General features: G+C 34.4%; 1 protein-coding gene across 3 annotated transcripts in view; it reads left to right on the forward strand.

Annotated features, from left to right (window-relative positions):
* Positions 1–20,499, forward strand: part of LOC149779382 (dynein heavy chain domain-containing protein 1-like) — a 457,419-nt gene that overhangs the window by 130,786 nt on the left and 306,134 nt on the right. For all 3 annotated transcript variants that reach the window (XM_089940014.1, XM_089940015.1, XM_089940016.1), the window contains exons 40-42: positions 5,186–5,305; positions 7,241–7,376; positions 18,637–18,830. In XM_089940014.1, coding sequence (XP_089796140.1) covers positions 5,186–5,305; positions 7,241–7,376; positions 18,637–18,830 — 450 coding nt within the window. The remainder of the gene's footprint in view (positions 1–5,185; positions 5,306–7,240; positions 7,377–18,636; positions 18,831–20,499) is intronic.

Genomic DNA, 20,499 nt, shown 5'->3' on the forward strand with positions numbered 1-20,499 from the left:
GATGGATGAAAAAATAATTCATCATATCGGTTGCAGAAACAAAAAGATCTTAAAATCCATATATTTTACATCCTTAAAACATTATAAAAATCTATGATAAATACTTGCTCATACATCTAGTCCAGCTTCAAACAGGATAGACCCTAATCTGCTGTTGCATAAAGCACCTACAGATTGGAGTGTAATTTTTTGTTACTTATTCTATTGATTACTTCTGACACATTTAATAGATCCAGTTCATTATGTAGCAGCAGATCTGGGTCTGTGCAGTTTGCAGATGGTTTTATAAGTGAGTATATATGGTAGACAAAGAAACCTATGAAATCCAGCCATGATGGGGGACCAAATGTTCAGACTGGATTGGACATGACACTGACAAATTCTTGGTAAAATCTGTCCTTAAGATACTGTGATGGACTCCATACACTGGTAGTAATGGGCAGGGAGATTGAGTTCTCAGGGATTTTTAAGATAGGTTCCATGGTAGCTAGAAATTGACCTCTCAGAGAAATAGAGAATGTTCTGATACTCATTAACAGATCAGTATCATTAAGACAATGGGGGGGGAACAATCTTCAAACCTAATCAGAAAGTTGCAGAAATGTCATTTAAATTGGATAGTAAATTGTGGTTGATGTTCAGACATTCCAAGTAGTCACTGATTCTTGTCCTGAAAAATACTGTTGTCTTCATGTACCAGAAAGTGGTTGCACACTTGGATTTCCTGTACTGAATCTGACTCATAGAATAATTAATTTTGTCATTACTTAATGTTGCCTAATTTTTTCTTTCTTAAAATTCCCATCTTTCTCATTATTATTTCCTTAGAAATTTAAAATGTTATATATGCATTTCTGCTTGTTCCTTTCTTAACAGCTTTAAAAACTTCCATTTCTAAAATTATGCTATACTATGGGACATCAGCAATTGAAAGACAAAAGTCCGCAGCCAAAAGCAAAGTCCGTTAATTTTCATTCACCATGATAGATGTTATTTTTATTGCAATGAATTGATATCAGAACATTTTTATCGCTGTTTGCAATCTAGGTGACTGCTATTTTCAATATAGAAAATACTAAAATTATGAAGGTTTGAAATTGTATGTGTAATACACATGTATCCTGTTTGGCTATGCAGTTATTTGAAGATTCTCACCTAGCTTTCACCTGAATTTGTTAGCAGTCAATAGAATATGGGATTACAGTAGACTTATTTTTTATCTGGGCCACACTAAAACATGACTGCATTCTTAAATCAGTGTGTATGGATTGAAAACATGCAATGTTTTTATGTTGTCCATTTGCACAGAAGAGAGAAATTTTCAGAGGAAAGAAATAAAATGTGTTTAGATACATCATACATGTATTTACTTAGAATGATAGAAATAATGATGCATGTAAAGTGGATTTTCAACTTATCTGCTCCACAGTAACGAAGTGTATGTTAACTCATTTGTTTGCTAATCAAAAAATGGTTCAGAATCTGTGTACTTTCCTGTATTTACCTGACAAACATCTGATATTTGCTTGACATCTGGTATTTGTTTAAGTACTTGCTAAACATCTGGTATTTGCTAAGCATCGGGTATTTGCTAAACATCTGGTATTTGCTAAGGTATTGGCTATGCATTACACATCATGCAGTTCTGTCATGTTCTTCTGTTGCAAGGAAGAGAGAAATTTTCTTGTAGAGAACTAAAGCATACTCTCCTTCTCTAATGCATCTTACTCACTTTGAGAGGCAGAAATAATAATACATGCAAACAGGATTTTCACCTCATTTGCTCAACAGTAAATGGCATTTATTCCAATTTGCGTATCAATCAAAATATGATTCAGAATTTGTGCAGTTTTACATGATTACCTGTCAGACATCTGGTATTTGCTTTATTCTTCAGAAATGACATACATGTATTATGCTAAGCATTTTGCTAAAGTAGTTATTACTTAGTAGATCCTCAAAGCTGGCTCCCTTTTGAAATGCTCATATACATTGATTGCTTTAGGCACATGAGGCATCCTGGAATAGGGTTATGTAAGATCAATGTACTGGACTTCACTGGGGACCCTTCATACAATCCATGTGACAACTTCAGAATATTTTACTTTTTATTTTTTTTCTTCATAAAAAATAGTTATTATACATGTATTTTTGTGGTATCAGTGTTTGCTCAATACATCAGGTGTGTTGAAACAGACTTTCCAAGCAAACCTTATCAATTCGAATAACTTTCCAAGGAAATCTTATCAATTCTGTTAACTTTCCTAGCAAACCTTATCAATCCCGTCAACTTTCCAAGCAAACCTTATCAATTCTGTTAACTTTCCAAGCAAACCTTATCAATTCCATCAACTTTCCAAGCAAACCTTATCAATTCCAATAACTTTCCAAGCAAACCTTATCATTTCCCTTAACTTTCCAAGCAAACCTTTTCAATCCCATCAACTTTCCGAGCAAACCTTATCAATTCCAATAACTTTCCAAGCAAATCTTATCAATTCTGTTAACTTTCCTAGCAAACCTTATCAATCCCATCAACTTTCCAAGCAAACCTTATCAATTCTGTTAACTTTCCAAGCAAACCTTATCAATTCCAATAACTTTCCAAGCAAATCTTATCAATTCTGTTAACTTTCCTAGCAAACCTTATCAATCCCATCAACTTTCCAAGCAAATCTTATCAATTCTGTTAACTTTTCTAGCAAACCTTATCAATCCCATCAACTTTCCAAGCAAACCTTATCAATTCTGTTAACTTTCCTAACAAACCTTATCAATCCCATCAACTTTCCAAGCAAACCTTATCAATTCTGTTAACTTTCCAAGCAAACCTTATCAATCCCATCAACTTTCCAAGCAAACCTTATCAATTCTGTTAACTTTCCAAGCAAACCTTATCAATTCCAATAACTTTCCAAGCAAATCTTATTAATTCTGTTAACTTTCCTAGCAAACCTTATCAATCCCATCAACTTTCCAAGCAAATCTTATCAATTCTGTTAACTTTCCTCGCAAACCTTATCAATCCCATCAACTTTCCAGGCAAACCTTATCAATTCTGTTAACTTTCCTCGCAAACCTTATCAATTCCATCAACTTTCCAAGCAAACCTTATCAATTCCAATAACTTTCCAAGCAAACCTTATCGTTTCCCTTAACTTTCCAAGCAAACCTTATCAATCCCATCAACTTTCCAAGCAAACCTTATCAATTCTAATAACTTTCCAAGCAAACCTTACCAATTCCAATAACTTTCCAAGCAAATCTTATCAATTCTGTTAACTTTTCCAGCAAACCTTATCAATCCCATCAACTTTCCAAGCAAACCTTATCAATTCTGTGAACTTTCCAAGCAAACCTTATCAATCCCATCAATTTCCAAGCAAACCTTATCAATTCTGTTAACTTTCCTAACAAACCTTATCAATCCCATCAACTTTCCAAGCAAACCTTATCAATTCTGTTAACTTTCCAAGCAAACCTTATCAATTCCCTTGACTTTCCAAGCAAACCTTATCAATCCCATCAACTTTCCAAGCAAACCTTATCAATCCCATCAACTTTCCAAGCAAACCATATCAATCCCATCAACTTTCCAAGTAAACCATATCAATCCCATCAACTTTCCAAGCAAACCTTATGAATCCCATCGCCCACTGGATGTGCATGCTTACCTTGTATCATGTAGACTAATTTTCATGTAATTTGACAATGTAAGGAAATGTTTTTCAATAATTAACAATTTTTTCTTGGATAGAAAAAATTCTGATTTAAAGAACTGGTTTTGCTAATTAGTTGGTAGAACATTCTCTTATTTCAGAGAGGTCATTTGTTTGGTCTAAACTTAGCATATGAGGTGTGAAGGATTTAGTTGCATTGCTTCTTGTTATTTGCATCTTACACTGTGAGAACTTACACACATTTTTGAGCTAGACTGCTTATGCAAAGCTTGAAAGGTATAAACTTCTATACTTAGTGTCAGCAATATAAGTTATTTGTTTTTAGGTAGATCAGTTGTGCAGCTTTATTGTTTTATTTAACAATATTTTGATAATAAAAAGCTTCTCATGATTTTTTGGTAATAGCAATTTTTCAGCTCTGAACCCCTCTGGCTTTTTTTGTAGTATAGTTACTGCTATTTCTTTATTCACTGTCACTTCAAATGCATTTTATTATTTTTTATGAATAGTTTGTTCTGAATTTTAAAAATCTTTAATGGTGCAAAATACTGTACATTCTTAGACAATTAAATGTATCTCTATCTTTGTGAATCTAATACAGTGAAACCTACATATTGGTGGAACCCTTTTACAAAGGACATCTCAAAGAGGACACTATATTGTAACCTGTTTTGTTTAGCCTGCCTTGCTAAAGTCATTTTGGTAGCTTTGTGTGTGTGTCCATTTGTCCATTGCTCTACTTCCTAGATTAACCTTACAATTTTTATATTTTACTTTTTTTAAATACTGTTTTTCACAATCTTCTCAGATTTGAAATTTAGCTGTATCATGCACTTTATGTAGTTAAATAACTGTCCTCATTTTCAAAGCCAGCATGTGGGTTTGATATGCAGGTCAGTTTCTTGCTTGATTTCACTTTCATATTTAGCTTGTATATAAGACACATGTTCACATGGTAGAAACTTTTATGGTCCCTTGACAATTTTGTAACTTTTTCAAAAATTTGATTACATTTTTTGCCATCTAAAAATTGCTTATCAGTCAATTTTGGTTCTGCTCCCACATATGAACCATGCAAAAAATAAAATCTGCAGTTTTACAGGAGATATACAGAGGCCAGTCATATGCTGTGCAGAAATCTTTCTATTTTTTAAGCAAGAGTCATCAAAGAATTTCACAGTATCAGTTTTAATTATGAGAAAAGACTCTGATAAAAGAGTGAAGGATTGTCTGAGGTAGTACACATAATATTGGAATTTGTTTACATGTTGTTCATATCATGTCTGTTTAAATGTCTATTTTAAACTAAATAAATATTGAGGTAATTATAATAGAACTGTAATATTGGACATAAATTTGTTATTTATGTTTACCATAGATAAAATAAATATCTTACAAAAATGACTGCAATCATGAATCCTAGTATAACAAAAATGTAAAATTCTTTACTTTCAGTGTTTTCAGTATCTTAGTATAATGAAATGTCAGTTATATCTTTTCTACAGAAAACTGGAGTTGGTGACACTGTGATTCGCAGAAATTCCTTAACAACTTTGCATCCCCTGCCCAACAGAAGTGTTTCTCCACCCCTTGAACGCCAGAAGACAGTACCACATGGATTTAATGCAAGTATCATCTTCACAATAATATAGCATGTACCTGAATGTAATAAACAAGTTGAATTTTTAATTAGTTTCAAAAACAAAATTGGCTGCAAAGCATGTATATAAAATATCCTACAATTGAAGGCCTCATTGCTCTTTCTCTTTCTCCTCCTCAAGCATAATTTTAAAAAACATTATACAGATAGGTTAAATATCAGCTCTTAATACAGTGTATACTTGCTTAAGTTGAGACCAACTGTATACTGCACAGACCCAGATCTGCCAGCATAATACAGAATACTGTTATAGATGAAGTACAGCACACAATACAGAATACTGTTACAGGTGAAGTATGGTACATTGTACAGAAAATTGTTATAGATGAAATACAGCATACAATACAGAAAACTGTTATAGATGAAGTACAGTACACTTTACAGAAAACTGTTATAGATGAAGTACAGCACACAATCCATAATGCTGTTATAGATGAAGTACAATACACTGTACAGAAAAATTTATAGATGAAGTACAGCACACAATACAGAATACTGTTATAGATGAAGTACAGTACTCTGTACAAAAACTTATAGATGAAGTACAGTACACTTTATAGAAAACTGTTATAGATCAAGCACAGTACACTTTACAGAAAACTGTTATAGATGAAGTACAGCACACAATCCAGAATGCTGTTATAGATGAAGTACAATACACTGTACAGAAAAATTTATAGATGAAGTACAGCACACAATACAGAATACTGTTATAGATGAAGTACAGCACACAATACAGAATACTGTTACAGGTGAAGTATGGTACATTGTACAGAAAATTGTTATAGATGAAATACAGCATACAATACAGAAAACTGTTATAGATGAAGTACAGTACACTTTACAGAAAACTGTTATAGATGAAGTACAGCACACAATCCATAATGCTGTTATAGATGAAGTACAATACACTGTACAGAAAAATTTATAGATGAAGTACAGCACACAATACAGAATACTGTTATAGATGAAGTACAGTACTCTGTACAAAAACTTATAGATGAAGTACAGTACACTTTATAGAAAACTGTTATAGATCAAGCACAGTACACTTTACAGAATACTGTTATAGATGAAGTACAGCACACAATAAGGAAAACTTTTATAGATGAAGTACAGTACATTGTACAGAATACTGTTATAGATGAAGTACAGTACACATTACAGAAAACTGTTATAGATGAAGTGCAGTACACTTTACAGAAAACTCTTATAGATGATGTACAGTACACTTTACAGAAACTTTTATGGATGAAGTACATCACCCAATACAGAATACTGTTATAGATGAAGTACAGCACACAATACAGAATACTGTTATAGATGAAGTACAGCACACAATACAGAATACTGTTATAGATGAAATACAGTATACTGTACAGAATACTGTTATAGATGAAGTACATTACACTTTACAATTCAAGAGGGCTCTCAAAACTCACTTATTTCAACTGCAAGAACAAACTTAAAGACCTAATAATGTTTCCTACCTGAAATATACTCAGCACGTTTTTTATTTTTTATAAATGTTTTTCTAATTTCATGGTGTTTGTTTTTGTAATAATATTATTATATGTTTTTTATCTTATAGGTGTTGTCTAATGTTGTAAAGCGCTTAGAGCTTCTAAAGATTAGGCACTATACAAAAGTCCTCATTATTATTATATGAAGTACAGCACACAATACAGAATACTTAGAAGAAGTACAGTATACTTTACAGAAAATGTTTATAGATCTTTTACAGCACACAATACAGGAAACTCTTAATAACCATGCAATGCACATAAATTGTTGCCCATGACACTTTATAAAGTCACAGTAGCAAGCATGTTTTTGATTTCTTACACATAGTATTGTTTTGTTTATAATATTTACTAATTCTATGATTATACTTCAACAGGAAAAGGGCTTGGTTACATATTTTGAGGAGACATGGATCCCAGAAAAAGAACAAAGACGTCATTCCATAGAGAAAGAGATTGACATCAAGGAATCAGAGCTCTACAAAACCAACAGACCTCCACCACTGTTCTATGGTTAGTATTGTAAATAGAATGGAGATGAGATCTCACCATCTTAATAACTGTCTTGTCATTTGATCCTGACTGTATATTCAGCTTATTAGTCCAATCATGTAATCAGTCTAGTGTCTTTGTGTATGTGTGTGAACAAAATAACTCAAGAACTGTGGGATAAAATTCAATGAAAGTTTGTAAGATTCGTTTGGATGATACAATGATAAACATTGCCGCATGCTTTGTATCTAAACCTTATTAGCTTAAGTCTTCTGGCCTACTTCATTGTTCCTTGCGAGATGAGGGAGTTATCTCCATATATACCATCTGTTACTTTCCACTGTTGTGTACTCAGTACAGCATATAAAGAATTCAGCTAATTATTTTTTGGAACAGTTTGGCTTGCATCCATCAATGCCCCCACTGTAGTTTCTTTTCATTTTACATTTAGAGATAGGGTACAAAACAAGTTGAACCACAAAATGATATTGCAGAAATACTGCTTAGAACATCTCTTACATTCTTTGATTGTTCCTCTGTTATATACATGTATTTTGCACAGCTAAGATGATCCACAGGTGACATTTTGTAAGTGCACATCAAAATTATTCAAATGGTGGATCAAATATTCTAGAAAATTGGGAGTTTTGCATGTTATCAATTTGAAATATGATATTTTGTGACATAGAGGATTGGTTCATTAGTGTGATCTACCATATATACTTGCCTTTAAGTTGAGTTCAACTGCAAACTGCACAGACCCAGATCTGCCATCACATAATGCATTGCAGATCATGGTCTTTGCATTGTTATGAGTAATAATTTAAACAGACAACATAGACCCTGATCTTCAGGTGCATTATGCTAAGGCAGATCAGGATCTTTTTTGTTTGCAGTTGAGCTTGACTTATAAGCAAGTACAGATAGTTCTTAGAAAAACAGTACTGTGTGCAAATTGTTGATTGTATGCCCATGTATTTCTTACAGAGGCCAGGAAGCTACAGATAGGTACCAAAAATGTATCCAAGTACTTGGTAGTATCTTTCCCTGAAACACACATCTGCCTACTAACCCATTCCATAGACCTGGCTAACTAGTTGGCAAGGTAGAAAGGAGAGGGGAGGGAGAGGACTTGTTAGTCTGGGCCCATATACCCTGGTGAAAACTTTAACTTTTTAGCAATTAATCTGAATGAAGGTCATGAATATTTTGCCTAATCAATGTAAGTCATGAATGTTTAGCCTAATCAATGAAGCAGATTGGATGAAATGTTTATCAATCTAATTAGATTGTTATTCAGTAAAAAAGATAAGTCCTAGATTTTCCCATTCAACTGGAAGTCAAGCCATATACTGTTTACATCCAAATCAGTCTCAGTTAGGACTGAATTCTAATGCCTCTGTGTTGTCGGACTATAAGGACACAATGACAGAAATGGGAAAGTAATGGATAAATTTGCTGTGTGTTCTAGTATGATTGATATTATCCAACATTTCACTTATAGTAATTGTACCATCATCATACCCTAAAATGTACTGAATGTCTCACTGGCATATCAAGGTGCAGTAACACATATATATACTCATCTGTAAGTCAGATGTAAGTCACATGTATACTCATGTGTAAGTGAGTTCATGTTTCAGACTAGTGTCACATAATATGGCAGCTGATCTAATTCTCTTCAGTTTGTTTGGATTAATCAGTAGAACAAACAGCATAGACCCTGATCTGCCAGAGCATTATGTGTGGGTCTTTATTGTTTACAGTTAGACCTGACTTATATGTTAGTATATATGGTAACACAAGATCTTTACAGTTATTTGACGTACAGCATTACTCTTAAACTCATGTTCGTTAGACATCAAACTTACACAAATCATCGCATACTCACTTAATCATTAAAAGCTCTGAGTATATCAGTAAGGAAATATTCTGAAGTCTTAAGTCTATTCTTGTAGTGTAAGGAAATATTCTGAAGTCTTAAGTCTATTCTTGTAGTGTAAGGAAATATTCTGAAGTCTTAAGTCTATTCTTGTAGTGTAAATAGGTGAGTTTTTAGAGCACTCTTGAAGGAGATTACAGTATTATTGTGTCTTAAGTTCAAGAGGTGATTCATTCCAGCTAGCTCAGTCCTGGTATGCAAAAGAATGTTGTCCATAAGACTTGGTTTTGCTAGTTGAAATAATAAGAATTTGTCTGTTGGAAGATATGCATAGATGTCTAGAATGGGTGAACACATGGGTGAGGTCAGATAGGTATTTTGGACAGTAAACAAACTATAACATAGAGAACAGATTTTGTGTTTGATTCTGGAGCAAGTGGGTGGCTGATGGAGGGAACAAAGCAGGGAGAGGAGTGCTCTGAGGATGAGCTGCTGTATTTTGAACTTTTTGAAGTTTCTGTTGCAGATATTGAGATGAACTAGGCAGGTGCAAATTACAATAGTCATGTCCAGAGAGAACACTCACACATTTGAATGGCATCAACAGAAAGAAAATTGCAAATGGAGCTGATGCATCTGAGCTCCAGATATTCAGCCTTGCATATGTTCATGACTTGTGGTAATGAGAGAGAACTGTTCAATGTGACACCTAGGTTTCATACTGACTGTGTGAAATTAATGTTGGTGTTGCTGATATTATTGTTTGAGGTAAAGGATAGGAATGAGTAAGTCTTTGTGTGATAAAGGATAGGAATGAGTAAGTCTTTGTGTGATAAAGGATAGGAATGAGTAAGTCTTTGTGTGATAAAGGATAGGAATGAGTAAGTCTTTGTGTGATAAAGGATAGGAATGAGTAAGTCTTTGTGTGATAAAGGATAGGAATGAGTAAGTCTTTGTGTGATAAAGGATAGGAATGAGTAAGTCTTTGTGTGATAAAGGATAGGAATGAGTAAGTCTTTGTGTGATAAAGGATAGGAATGAGTAAGTCTTTGTGAGGTAAATGATAGGAATGAGTAAGTCTTTGTGTGATAAAGGATAGGAATGAGTAAGTCTTTGTGTGATAAAGGATAGGAATGAGTAAGTCTTTGTGTGATAAAGGACAGGAATGAGTAAGTCTTTGTGTGATAAAGGATAGGAATGAGTAAGTCTTTGTGTGATAAAGGATAGGAATGAGTAAGTCTTTGTGAGGTAAATGATAGGAATGAGTAAGTCTTTGTGTGATAAAGGATAGGAATGAGTAAGTCTTTGTGTGATAAAGGATAGGAATGAGTAAGTCTTTGTGTGATAAAGGATAGGAATGAGTAAGTCTTTGTGTGATAAAGGATAGGAATGAGTAAGTCTTTGTGTGATAAAGGATAGGAATGAGTAAGTCTTTGTGTGATAAAGGATAGGAATGAGTAAGTCTTTGTGAGGTAAAGGATAGGAATGAGTAAGTCTTTGTGTGATAAAGGATAGGAATGAGTAAGTCTTTGTGTGATAAAGGATAGGAATGAGTAAGTCTTTGTGTGATAAAGGATAGGAATGAGTAAGTCTTTGTGTGATAAAGGATAGGAATGAGTAAGTCTTTGTGTGATAAAGGATAGGAATGAGTAAGTCTTTGTGTGATAAAGGATAGGAATGAGTAAGTTTTTGTGAGGTAAAGGATAGGAATGAGTAAGTCTTTGTGAGCAAAAGGATAGGAATGAGTAAGTCTTTGTGAGGTAAATGATAGGAATGACTAAGTCTTTGTGTGATAAAGGATAGGAATGAGTAAGTCTTTGTGTGGTAAAGGATAGGAATGAATAAGTCTTTGTGTGATAAAGGATAGGAATGAGTAAGTTTTTGTGAGGTAAAGGATAGGAATGAGTAAGTCTTTGTGAGCAAAAGGATAGGAATGAGTAAGTCTTTGTGAGGTAAATGATAGGAATGACTAAGTCTTTGTGTGATAAAGGATAGGAATGAGTAAGTCTTTGTGTGGTAATCAGAATGGTTTACGTCTCGTCATCATTCATCGGCAGCTTGTTACATGTCCTTCTTGACATTACATTGGAAATGCACCTCTATACACCTTGGATAGTAGCATCAAGTGTAAATTATGAGTGATATACAGGTTGTAAATTATGAGTGTGATATGCAGACTGTAAATTTTGAGTGTGATATGCAGACTGTAAATTATGAGTGTGATATATAGACTGTAAATTATGAGTGTGATATGCAGACTGTAAATTATGAGTGTGATATGCAGACTGTAAATTATGAGTGTGATATGTAGACTGTAAATTATGAGTGTGATATGCAGACTGTAAATTATGAGTGTGATATGCAGACTGTAAATTATGAGTGTGATATATAGACTGTAAATTATGAGTGTGATATGCAGACTGTAAATTATGAGTGTGATATGCAGACTGTAAATTATGAGTGTGATATGCAGACTGTAAATTATGAGTGTGATATGTAGACTGTAAATTATGAGTGTGATATGCAGACTGTAAATTATGAGTGTGATATGCAGACTGTAAATTATGAGTGTGATATGTAGACTGTAAATTATGAGTGTGATATATAGACTGTAAATTATGAGTGTGATATGCAGACTGTAAATTATGAGTGTGATATGCAGACTGTAAATTATGAGTGTGTTATGTAGACTAAATTATGAGGGTGATATGCAGACTGTAAATTATGAGTGTGATATGTAGACTGTAAATTGCATAAAAGACTATTTAAATTAAGATAAGATTCATGTTTAGACAGATTAAGTTTTTTTAATGATTTTTTACATGAATGGGTGGTTAGAAACAGGGCAGTAGTTTTTTAAATTGTCAGGGTCAAGTGTTGGTTTCTTCAAAAGTGGCTTTAAAATGGCAGTTTTGAAAAATGATGGGAAATTTGTTGACTGATGGAGATAGCATTGGTTAGTATTCAGGCAGTATTGACTCTAAACATTTATAAAGCAGTTATGTTTGAATTAGATCAAGTTCACATGACTTTGATACACTCTTTATCAGAAGAGAAATCTCTACAGACAGGCTTAAACACTGTTAAATGTTGCCTAGGAAATTCTGTATCACAACTGTTTGATGATGATGAGTTGATTCAGTTGTGTTGTCAAGTTGATATCTAAAGGTTTGCACTCAGTCCTGATAGAAATTTACAATGGGTCCATAAGATCAACTGGAGAGAAGATCTTTGGAAGTGGTGTACATTTGTTCCTTGTCATTAACTTCTTAGTTATATTAAAGAGCTCTTCAGAGCTGGAACTTCCAGTGATCTTAGTACTGAAGTACTGTTAGGTTGATTTTTTGAAATAAACTTTGTGAAAAAATTTTTTTTGCAGTCTTATAGATTTGTTTATGAATAGTTAGACTAGATGAAACTGAATTATCTCAGCCTTACTGCATTATCTTTATGTTTAGCTGGTCCCTAACATTTATGTACCGTGGAGAACAGTTCTGAAAGGCATTCTGCATTTGGTTGCTAGGGCATGTTGTCAAGCAATGAATGCAAGCACTTATCAGATTGTTCATCTGTGGGGTGCAGCAAAGTTGTTAGGTTTGCTTGGATGTTATGGGATGCTGTAGGAAGCAGCAAAGTTGTTAGGTTTGCTTGGATGTTATGGGATGCTGTGGGATGCAACAAAGTTGTTAGGTTTGCTTGGATGTTGTGGGATGCTGTGGGATGCAGCAAATTTGTTAGGTCTACTTGGATGTTATGGGATGCTGTGGGATGCAGCAAAGTTGTTAGGTTTGCTTGGATATTATGGGATGCTGTGGGATGCAGCAAAGTTGTTAGGTTTGCTTGGATGTTATGAGATGCTGTGGGATGCAGCAAAGTTGTTAGGTTTGCTTGGATGTTATGAGATGCTGTGGGATGCAGCAAAGTTGTTAGGTTTGCGTGGATGTTATGAGATGCTGTGGGATGCAGCAAAGTTGTTAGGTTTGCTTGGATCTTATGGGTTGCTGTGGGATGCAGCAAAGTTGTCAGGTTTGCTTGGATGTTATGGGATGCTGTGGGAATCAGGAAAATGTTACTAGGTTTGCTTGGATGTTATGGGATACTGTGAGATGCAGCAAAGTTGTTAGGTTTGCTTGGATGTCATGGGGTGCTGTGGGATGCAACAATGTTATCAGGTTTGCTTGGATGTTATGGGATGCTGTGGGATGCAGCAATGTTGTCAGGTTTGCTTGGATGTTATGGGATGCTGTGGGATGCAACAAAGTTGTTAGGTTTGCTTGTATGTTATGGGATCCTGTGGGATGCAACAAAGTTGTTAGGTTTTCTTGGATGTTATAGGAGGCTGTGGGATGCAGCAATGTTGTTAGGTCTGCTTGGATGTTATGGGATGCTGTGGGATGCAACAAAGTTGTTAGGTTTGCTAGGATGTTATGCGTTGGTTGGGTACTATTTATCGTATAGAGGTTTCTCTTAGTAGCAAACAAAGATGGGAGATTATGGACTGATATGTTAAAAAGGATATATGACACAAAAGTGATTTGATCTATGAAGAATACAGTCTAGAATGGGACCATGGCTAATTGACTGCCTGAGGCTGAAAACTTGAATGGAATGTAGGAGTATGATTGTGTGCAGGACAGTGAAAGTGAAAGTTTAAATCTACAAGAAAAATCAGTCTACCCCCTATTGAATTTCCATATTCCACAAGGTTAGAAAACTGCTCCAAAAAGAACCAGGAAGTGTTAGATCTGCACACTCTATTTCACTGTCTGACATTTTTAGCAACATTTCTGTGAGGAAGATGTTGATGTATGAATCCTGAATATTGTTTAAGTTAACTATTTCATTGTGCATTTCCTGTGGTCCAGCTGATTGGGCATTGAATAATGTGATGCGAAGTCACTGCTCAGACTTGAAGGTTCACGATTGAAGAAGGTTCATGATTGAAGAAGAATTGGAATTAAATTGTTGAAATTCATGGTCAGGTTTTCAAATCACTGAGTTGGAAAGTTTGAAAGGGAAATATCCGGAATGTTTATTTTCCTGTTCTATGCTGGTTTTTATTACAGCTTATAAAAGTTCAAATTTAAAATTATAATCTAGGTAAATAAATAATTAAAATAAATAATTAAGAATAGTGTGAGAGCATGATTTAAACCAAAGAAACTGAGTAATAAGTTTAGTACCGGTAACATTAAAGCTGATTTAACACTGTCCACAAAATAAAATGATGTAAAACACATTTATTATATTACATTGTTTAATGTAAAGTCTAACAAGTAGTGCTGCTTTCATTTGTAACATGCACAGATGTATGGAATGAGTAGGTTGTCACTGCCTTACAACAATGTAATCTGCATGGAGAGACAGATTGTTCCTTTGCAATGCAAGATGATTCACAGCCACACCTGCACCCCACCCCACCCACACACACATGTGAAGGACCAGGTGTTTGGCTTACTGTTTCAAATCTCTTTTTACTTACACACAAGATTGACTAAGTTGCCAAAAATATATTTTTTTTTATGTGGCATTGTTATTGTCACACCAAGTAAATTTTTTCAGTAACCTTCCGTGACAAAGGTTTTCTAGAACTCTCAAATGCTTTGCTTTCACAGTAAAGACATTTTACTCATGTTACACTCATACGCTTGGCATTTATTGCATGAGACATATTCTAAAGTTTAATTGAACCTGGTGCATGTAGTAGATTAACAAAATATAGTTTTTATGCCAAAGCATGAATGTGGAAGTGGCATAGTGTTACCCTTGTCTGACTGTCCATATACATGTCCTTCATACCCTGGCATATACATGTCCTTCATACCCTGGCAAATACATGTCCTTCATACCCTGGCATATACATGTCCTTCATACCCTGGCAAATACATGTCCTTCATACCCTGGCATATACATGTCCTTCATACCCTGGCAAATACATGTCCTTCATACCCTGGCATATACATGTCCTTCATACCCTGGCAAATACATGTCCTTCATACCCTGGCATATACATGTCCTTCATACCCTGGCAAATACATGTCCTTCATACCCTGGCATATACATGTCCTTCATACCCTGGCATATACGTGTCCTTTATACCCTGGCATATACATATCCTTCATACCCTGGCAAATACATGTCCTTCATACCATGGCATATACATGTCTTTCATACCCTGGCATATACATGTCCTTCATACCCTGGCAAATACATGTCCTTCATACCCTGGCATATACATGTCCTTCATACCCTGGCATATACGTGTCCTTTATACCCTGGCATATACATATCCTTCATACCCTGGCAAATACATGTCCTTCATACCCTGGCATATACATGTCCTTCATACCCTGGCATATACATGTCCTTCATACCTTGGCAAATACATGTCCTTCATACCCTGTCATATACATGTCCTTCATACCCTGGCATATACATGTCCTTCATACCCTGGCAAATACATGTCCTTCATACCCTGGCATATACATGTCCTTCATACCCTGGCATATACATGTCCTTCATACCCTGGTTAAGTTTTTCATTTAGGTCAGTTTGGAATGCACATGTAGCTGCAGGGATACATAAGGATGTGTGGTGAAGCATTCATGTTCTTTGAATGCATCTCTACTTTTTACTTAGTTTCTGACAGCTGACTTGTTTGAAGGAAGAAGACCTATATATTAATCTGTAATTTAATGTCATTTTCAAATTGTAAACTCATCCTTTCACCTTTTTAACCATACTATTCATTTGTATATTTACTCTTAAAGGCTGACCTACTTTTTTTGCAACTCTCTGATTTCTTCCAGCAATTTTTTTTTCTTCAAACCATAAGTACCTGTCTGTAACATAACAACTGAGCATTTTAGTACCAGCCTGTAAAATAACAACTCACTGATCAAAACACTTCCTACATTTCCTTTATTTGCTCAACAGTCTCATATACTTTGAATCTTACCCCAACATAAGTAAACTCTTCTCATTTTACCTTTACTATTTTAGGTCCATTTTGATGATAACAACTCTCATTTCTTAAATCAGCACTTGTTGTTATCTAGACGTACCCATTGTATTTACTTGTAAGTCAAGTCCAACTGCAAACTGCACAGACCCAGATGTGCCATTGCATAGTGTGCCTGCAGATCTAGTACTATACAGTTTGTAGTTGGACACAACTTATAAGCAAGTATATATGGTGCATTTGTTTTTGTGATCAAGTTTGCATCATTCAGTATTTAGACAATTTTGCATGAAATTTCTTTGAAAACACCTGTTCAAAATTCTGGGAATATTCCCAACTCTTTTTTAAAAAGTTAGGTTAACATACATTCAGTTAGGTCATCTCATTGCCAGACAACCATTCATTAAAAAAGTGCTAAATTTATATTTGGTAAGAATATTGGGCTAATTGAATGCAATGTAGCTTATGTTTACAGTTAGAAATGTTATTTTACTGTTCAGTTTTGCTGTGAAAATTGTACAGTAAATCTCCCAGTAAAGGGAATATCGTTCCTTAAAAAAATAACTTTGTATTTTTAAAAAAGTTATTTATTGTGTAATGAAGCATACTGGATACTTTTAATGTTTTAATTTTAGTGTATTATCAGCGACCCTCTTCATAATTCATTGTTATACCTTGTTGTTATTGTTATTTTTAAAAGTCCTTGAATGGTGTAGTTTCTAATCAATTCTTATTTAAATAGGTTTGGATTGATAATTTATTAATTCAAGAATTTCACATGTTGAAAATATTACTGTGTAACACTAGTTTGATTTTATTATAAATTTTCAACTTTTCTTTCAGCTGAAGTGTCATATAATAAGGGGGAAAGTAAGACACCTATCAAAAATGGATTATTTATTTTATTTACATATTTACACACTTTTGGAATGATTGGGAGTAGTTTATACTGTTATTAAATTTATTCACTTCTTGCTCCATATTAACAAGTCTTACTAAACATGTATATTGGAAAAACACTTAATTAATGTTTTTTTTTTAATATTTATTGTATATTTATTAGCTGTTTGGCTTTAAAATGGATGGATATGATTTCAGAAACCTCATCTCCTTTTGTTTCCTTTTCATGGACATATGTGTACAGTTTATATTTATTTCAGTCACAGGGGACCATTGGTGATTGATATTTCTTTACGGACTATTTTCCATCAAAATTTGTTCAGTCTGTGTCATTTTTAAAGGTTATCTCCAAGATTTTGCTGCTGAGTCTATAACATGTATTAATACACTTCTGTATGCTTGCAAGTAAAACCCTTTTGTGCAGTCATTAAATTTGCTGGGCAACACTTTTTAGATTACACCTGTAATTAAGTTAATTTTTTTCCTGGTCACAAATTCTAAGTAATAATACTATTAAAAAGATTTGGACTTTGCACTATGTGGCATTACTACATGTATTATATTAACTAATATATCTCCCTTATTTCTCTGAATTTTTTTTATGAGATCCTGTACATTAGTTACAAGTTCAGATGCACTGCAATTATCTATTTTATGTTATGTCCAAGGACACAGATTAGAACAAAAATTAGCATTGGTTATGTTACAATTTATGGAATTAGTTTAATTTAAATGGAATCATTTAGTGCAAGTCATATTTTCAGAATTTGCCAGTCACTTCTGTTTGCTTTGTCATCTTACACAAAAGCCAACAAGGAATCAATAAACATTTCATTTCTGTTTGGAATTATTCAATACAAATAATAATCTTCAATGGTTAGCAAATCTCCATGAAAAGTCAGAAAAATATTAATGGTTTTTTTAAGGGCTACAATAGGATGCAATATGAACTGATTGACTCACTATAGGCCAAACAATTTTACATAACATGTATTTAATTGAATATATTTTCTTATTAATTCTTGAAGAATTTTGTTTTTCAGAAAGACTATTTCATGACATTTTATCAAGATTGCATTTATTATGTCTTCTATCAATTAAACATATCAATTCCAGATGCCATATGGACATTAGGCAGTTTTGTAAGCTTATTAAAACAACAATTGAATTGAAAAGAAAATTAATATTACTTACATTGTTTGTTCCTAGCTAAGAGTGTTGTTACTATAGGTTACTTTTAGGGGAGGAGAAGTGAATTGTATTTTCAAGTTGTTATCAGCCACCTTCTTCTTCTTGACTCTTATTTTCCTAAAATTACAAGAATTAACCATCTTGAAGTCCACAGTAATTAGCATCCAGGAATAAAACATTTCCCCTTTATTAAAAATGTGAAGCAAGAAGTATGTTTGACAGTATTTAGATGGATAATAAATGTTTAATACCTAAAAATTTTGCTGAGTCTTCCTTTTTATAAATATTACAGAGCATGCTCGATTCAAAGGAATTTTACTGAGTCTTCCTTTTTATAAATATTACAGAGCATGCTCGATTCAAAGGAAAGAAAGCTGCTCCAGACTACAGTAAATTACTCCAGGAACCCACATATATACAGAAAGTTCTTGGGAATGTAATGTTCAATGGAAACCTTGTCCAGGCCAGTGCAAACTTTGGTTGTTTTATGACAATCAACACAGACAACCCTGCATCGGCAACAATTCCAGAAACCTTCAGGGTAAGAATATTCTTCAAAATGAAACCTACAATTGATAACCTTGTACTTTTCAGAAACATTAATTTTTCAAGAACTAGATAGTTAGATCTTAAAAACAGAAAGCTTCTATTATACATTTACCTCACTTCCCCACATCACACCCCCTTTTCATTCATTCATCTAGAGGAACAATTTTTATACAACTGCCTGTTGATGGAGCATAGGATGCTATTCCTCTGTCTGTCCATCTGTCCATTAACTTTTCCTTTTCTGCAGAATAACAGCAGTTCTCCATCATCTACAGTTACTCGCTTATAAATTGAGTCAAACTGCAAACAACAAAGATCCTGATCTGCTGTATCATAATACACCTGCAGATCAGGGTCTATGTTGTTTTGTTCCAAGACTTTATCTGGTTATAAAAACCATTGGAAAATTGAGACTGGTCACTGACTTGAGCAGGCTTACTAAGTTTATTGGTGCCCCAAAGTTCAAAATACCCATTCATCTGTCAGTGTGGAGTGATGAATACTTGATCAGTCTTGATCTGTCTGCTATATATTTCTACATAGATATTCACAAGTATCTTTGCTTCAGCTGCCACAAGGTAGTGTACTGATTCTGTGCCATTCCATTTGGTCTAAACTTAAGCCCTTGGGCCTTCAGTGTTGGACTCCTCCATAACCTATTTACATTAAATTTGCTCTCTACAGATGGCCCTACTGGCACAATGGCATCTGATTTTATGTTACATAGAGCACCAGATTATGGTCTCAACCAAAACCAAACACTTTCATTAGCAAGAATGGCTAGCAGTAGGAATACCATTTGAAGCCTTCACAACTGGACGTCACAATCTGTATTGATATCAGGTTGGGGATACATTTGCTGCTTGACTGTGTGATGTTAGTAGCAAGTCAATGTGACATTATTGGTAAGTGAATAGTACAAGAGAAGACTCTTCAAAATAGTCTTTTGGAAATGAAGGTCATTCTCCATACCTTCTACATTTGGATGTAGCATATCTAAAGGAAGGAAGTTCTTATCATGTCAGTCAATTTTGTCACAGTGCTCTACCTTTTCAAACAAGTTGGATGAAATAATTGAAGTGCTACATTATGTTATGAAAGTACTTCTGCTGTTGTGCCCAATACCAAGTAAGCAGACAAGCCTGACACATTCACAACAGGATCATTGCATTGAACAATTCATTTTCAAGGAGATGCCAGCTGCTTCATATGGATTGATCTCCTCATCCCCATCCATCTTTCGTCATGCTTGCTTTTTATAGGGCTGACCAGTGTTAGACCTATTTGCAATAAAGTGGAACAACAAACCTCCCACCTTTGTCTCTCCATCTCAGACGAGTCAATACCCTTTCAATCAGCTGGAGGAGGGAGTATGTGCTGAAACTAATCCAGAAGAAAGGCTTGCATAAGATTTCTGATTGTACCTTTCCGTTAGGACAGCATGTGCGTAAGTGATCTGCTTATACTTGGCATTGGACATACTAAGGAAAATGATAAAAGACCCCACCCCAGTGTTGCTGAAGCAGTCAAGATTGTCAGTATTGTATTCTTGCCCAGAAAAATGTCTCTTTCATGCCTGGCTGTTTTCAGGAGAATCGGTGCCTTTATCACAGACAGAACCATAACAGCTTGATGGCCCTCCATTTTAAAGGGATAGGAAG

The sequence above is a fragment of the Sinohyriopsis cumingii genome, chromosome 17 (assembly GCF_028554795.1).
Source record: "Sinohyriopsis cumingii isolate HCF-2022 chromosome 17, ASM2855479v2, whole genome shotgun sequence".
NCBI classification, from domain to species: domain Eukaryota; kingdom Metazoa; phylum Mollusca; class Bivalvia; order Unionida; family Unionidae; genus Sinohyriopsis; species Sinohyriopsis cumingii.